Source organism: Montipora capricornis, chromosome 3, assembly GCF_036669925.1.
Source record: "Montipora capricornis isolate CH-2021 chromosome 3, ASM3666992v2, whole genome shotgun sequence".
NCBI classification, from domain to species: domain Eukaryota; kingdom Metazoa; phylum Cnidaria; class Anthozoa; order Scleractinia; family Acroporidae; genus Montipora; species Montipora capricornis.
Window position 1 is genome coordinate 38,404,293 of NC_090885.1, and position 5,000 is coordinate 38,409,292.

At 40.5% G+C, this 5,000-nt stretch overlaps 1 protein-coding gene across 2 annotated transcripts in view; it reads right to left on the reverse strand.

Moving 5' to 3' along the window:
- LOC138043073 (cathepsin Z-like) overlaps nt 1-5,000 on the reverse strand; it is a 29,007-nt gene that overhangs the window by 18,104 nt on the left and 5,903 nt on the right. For both annotated transcript variants that reach the window (XM_068889185.1, XM_068889186.1), the window contains exons 2-3: nt 3,818-4,056; nt 1,542-1,742 (exon numbers count right to left, since the gene is read on the reverse strand). In XM_068889185.1, the coding sequence (XP_068745286.1) occupies nt 1,542-1,742; nt 3,818-4,056 (440 nt within the window). The remainder of the gene's footprint in view (nt 1-1,541; nt 1,743-3,817; nt 4,057-5,000) is intronic.

Below are 5,000 nucleotides of genomic sequence, written 5' to 3' on the forward strand. Positions count from 1 at the left end.
ATCCAAAATGTTGCTACATATCACAACAAATCGCAACAGGGTGGCCAAACGTATGCAACATGTTATGCCTAACAATGTTGCAAGATGTTGCGTTGAAATGTTGGGTGCGTTTAGCCAGGCCTTTAAGGCGCTGTTACACTGTGAAATGTTTCGTGAAACTTATCTCGCAATGTTTTGGCGACATTGTGGCGAGACAAGTTGCATGAAACATTTCACAGTGTAGCATACCCTGCAACGGCCAAAATCGTTGCGAGACAAGTTGCAAGAGCCGTTGCCGAAAGTAGAATTACGTTCTACTTTTCGTGCCACTTGTCTCGCAACGATTTTGGCCGTTGTAGGGTATGTTACACTGTGAAATGTTTCGTACAACTTGTCCCGCCACAGTGTCGCCAAAACATTGCGAGACAAGTTGCACGAAACATTTCACAGTGTAACAACGCCTTTACGTTCAATTTTTGTATCGTACTTTTGGTTGTACAATCATAGTGACATCGCGGATTTTAGCGGCCGCCTGTGATCAAGTTACCTTGCGTGTTTAATACTAACAAAGCACGAAACGAAGGATGCATCAGTGACAAAATGACGGCAAGACACCAAGTTTTTGTTTGTTTGCAAGGTAGGTGCGAATTCAACACAGATCACAATCGTTGATGCTAGTCCAAGTGTCAGCTAAAGTTACGCCCCTTCGAATGGGGTTAATGCTTGGATGGGGGATCGCTGCGAAGACACCGTGACGGCGAAAGCTATTAAAAAAAAAAGATTTCATTTTTTATTTTGTTTGGCCGTTGAACATGGAGGTCTGTTCTGGTCAGTTGAAGATTATTTTCTTATTTTCTTTCTACGTCAAAAGGACTGAACAAACTCGTTCCCAAGGAATATTGGAGTATTCGTTCTATGCAAAACAAGTATCTGACTACTTTGAGTCGATATTTGAATACGTTCATTGAATGAGCATCGCTTCAATGTTCTTGTTCAGACAAAGCGTTTGACAATGGCACGCTGGCCTAGTGAGCTCGATCGTATGTCAATGTTACTTGAAAGTTCTTGTTCAGACAAAGCATTGGACAGTGGCTCGCTGGGCGAGTGAACACACCGCAGAGTAAAAGTACTTTCAGCTCTGACGTAAGCACAAAGGACAAATGATAACGCGCAACGCATTTTTTACTGTCAATCAAAAGGCTACGGACAATGCAAAACATTTCAACCATTTCAACAATTAAAAAAACGCGTCGATTTGCGTCGACGACGAAAAAGAATAATCTGCCCCAAATTAAGACGTGGCGTGCCTCTGGCATCCCACCTCCAATCTCCAGCATAACAGAGAAGATTAAACTCATTTTTGACCTAACTTTCTTCTTAATTTCCAGCCTTGATATACTTGAACTGCAGAATGAACAAGAAGTAAAACAAAGAAAGATAATTGCAGTAAGGTAAGCAATGTAAGCAGTTGCATGGGAGCCTGCAAAAACCCAGGCTTATCTTCCCGCAATGTTATTCCTAACTTTCATTTCAAACTTTAAATAGGCTTTCTGGCCACCTACCATACTCGCTGACTTTCCACTTCGTGTAATTTGAGATTGGATGACACTTTCCGAAAGTAGTACAGGTACCACACCGGTTGAATGGTGTGCAGATCTGGTTTTTAGCTTGATAGTTATTACAGGTTTCACTTGGTATACCAACACGATTGGCATATGCATAGACACCCATCATCCCACCTCCATTGCAACTGCCTGCATTTCCTGTTAGGGGTCAGATAACAAGACATGATGCATAACTCAAAAGATTGGATAAAGTGCCGACTATACAATGAACCTGGCATCCAGAAATACATAAACAAACGATCCCAACTTTCACTTATAGACAACATAATAATAATAATAATAATAATAATAATAATAATAATAATAATAATAAAAGATTTATACCGCGCCGGTATCCTACTGTTCAAAGGCGCCTTACAAAACTTTAAAATTAACACTTAAAACAGCTAACATTAACTATAAAAAGCTTTTCTAAAAAGGAAAGTTTTTAATCTACTTTTAAAAAAAGACACAGACGGAGCGTTTCTAATTTCAAATGGCAAAGCATTCCATAATGATGGTGCTGCTACAGAGAAAGATCTTGCGCCATATGTTTTCAAGTTATAGGATGGAGAAACCAGAAGGTGCTTGGATGATGAGCGTAGTTGACGTGATGGAGTGTAAGATGTAAGCAAATCACAAATGTACGATGGTGCCAAATTGTTAAGTGCCTTGTAGGTTATAAGCAAAATCTTAAAAATAATACGTTGATTAACGGGAAGCCAGTGAAGATTAAAAAGAACAGGCGTAATGTGATCATGCTTTGTTGTTAGTGTGACGAGGCGTGCCGCGGCATTCTGGACGTGTTGTAGCTTTTTTATAGTGTAGGCTGGTAGGCCATACAAAAGAGAATTACAATAATCCAACTTCGAAGATACAAACATATGAACCAGCAATTCAGTAGTGGCCGCAGAAAGATACTTCCTAATATAGCTGATATTTCGCAGGTGATAAAACGAAGATTTGCAAATGTTAGTAACATGATCATTAAAGGTAAAATGGCTATCGAACCTAGTGCCGATATTTCTCGCCTTATGCACGGAGTGAATAGTTTCACCAGCAACTGAAATTTCGTGAAGGAGTGGACCTGGAAGATGTTTAGCGGAGATCACCAATAATTCGGTCTTGTCTTTATTTAATTTAAGGCGATTAACCATCATCCAATGATTAATTTCATTCACACAGCTCTCGATGTTAAACACCGCTAGATCCCTATCACCCAGTACGGTTGGTTGGAAAGACAAGTATAGCTGTGAGTCATCAGCATAAAAATGATAGCTCAAGTTAAATTTCTTTACGATGTCTGAAAGCGGCGAAGTATAAAGCAAATACAAAATGGGTCCCAAGACAGATCCTTGTGGCACTCCACATACAAGGTCATGTTTAATAGAGGTACCACCATCGACGGAAACATATTGCATGCGATTCGATAAATAAGATTGCAACCATAGTAGAGGCTTTCCAGCTATCCCAAATCGTACACGTAAACGAGAAAGGAGAATGGCATGATCAACTGTGTCAAAGGCCGCAGAAAGGTCTAACAGCAGTAAAATTACGGTTCGACGATTATCAATGGCAGAAAGAATATCATTGTGGACACGGATGAGTGCAGTTTCAGTACTGATAATTGTTTCTCGCTTTCATAGACCCTTCCACGGACTTTGGGGCTATTTTGGTTGGTTGGGGCCCAATACTGCTAATTTTACAGTAAATGTATGGGATTTTGGAGGACTTTGAACCGATGCAGAGCCGCTGAAAAGAGACACTGATTTCCTTTTACTGAGATTATTTTCATGAAATATAAAGAACAGTTTCAGGCTACAACGACCATAACCGAATTTTTAAGATTCCATACAAATCCTTCTAAGATCATCACGGCAAATTCCCTCGAAATTAGAAGCAACATGAGAAAGATTTATTATTCAAATTTACAGAAGTCATACCTTTCTTAATGAACTTATATTTTCTGTTGAATGAATGATATCAATAAAACTATTTAAAGTAGTGGACAAAGTTGGAAATCTGTCCCGTTTTAGCGGCGCTGCAGCGGTTAAAAGTAGACCAAATTAAAATCCCGTACATTTAGTGATTTCCTGTAAATTTAGCCCCTCAGGCAAGATGCCGGTTAAAAACCGGGGAAGGGTCTATTGCACTTCCTCGGCTCACTAAGTGCAAGGATTTTTTGGTTGGTAAAAGGTTTAATGTAAAACGAACAAAAAGGTCTTGTCACTAACCACAATCAATCACATTCTGAACTGACAGGAGATTACTGGGCCATTTTCCTTTCCTACGGATGTTGATTCTGTCAGACATTGCGCTAGTGGTGGCATAAGCCCAACATGAGCCACAATACTGAGGAATGTGTTGGTTCCGTGTCACACTTGCAAGGTTCCCCAATTCTGGTGTCGCTCTCCAATCCCACTGTTTGGGAATGTCACTGGCACTCAGATAAGTATGAGGGCGTGGTGTTTTACTGTGTTGGCCAAAAAAGCAATGGCATGATCATTCATGGTATTATTACATGTACTTTATATAGAATAGGAATTACATGAACCACCCTCTGATTATTCCCATGGATACTGGCCACTCATTATCTTGCGAGCAGAGTCTCTTTCGATCTTCCTAGATAAGTCGGGAAGAGGAACGTAGACTCTGCACGCCGCCTCCACATTTCGTATTGAGCATGCATTAAAAATTTAAATGCATTCGGTGTCAGTCACGCGTGACCAGTTGCCACAAAACCACAAAACGAAAACAAACAGTCGGGATATTTTCCAACAACTCTGGCAAACACTCGACGATCAAGGAATCATTTCATTGGAAACTCAAGATAGGCCATGCACTTCAAATGCCATTTCATTTTTTACTGAAAATTTATAGGTTTCTTCCAGACTAGTTTCTGTAACCGACACGCAGAGGAAAAACTCATGGGAATTCTAACAGTTGAAAGCGCCACGCATATTGATGACGCGTGGCGATTGATCATGCGCAGAAATTAAAAAAACAGGTTTGACAAGTCGAAACTGGACTGGCTCATCCAATTCTTTGGATGAGCGGCAAATCAAAGAATGTGGAAGCGGCGAGCAGAGTCTACTTTCCTCTGCCCGACTTATCTAGGAAGATCGAAAGAGACTCTGCTCGCAGGGTAGCCACTTATGAGTGCCTTAACAATTTTATACTTCGTCTATAACCCTCACTTCAATCGCATTTCTTTTATTCATTAGTCCTTTCAGGGGTAAAAAATGAGCCCAACAAACAGTGCCTAACACTTGCAGACTGAAGACTAACCCTAAATCAAAGTTATTGAAAGCTAACCGTTTTCAAATGGGTGCTTACTATTTATGAGCGCTATTTGTAGGCAGTCTGTCGTGGTCATAGACATCCCAACAAATTGACCTGATCGCAACCGAGAGGCTT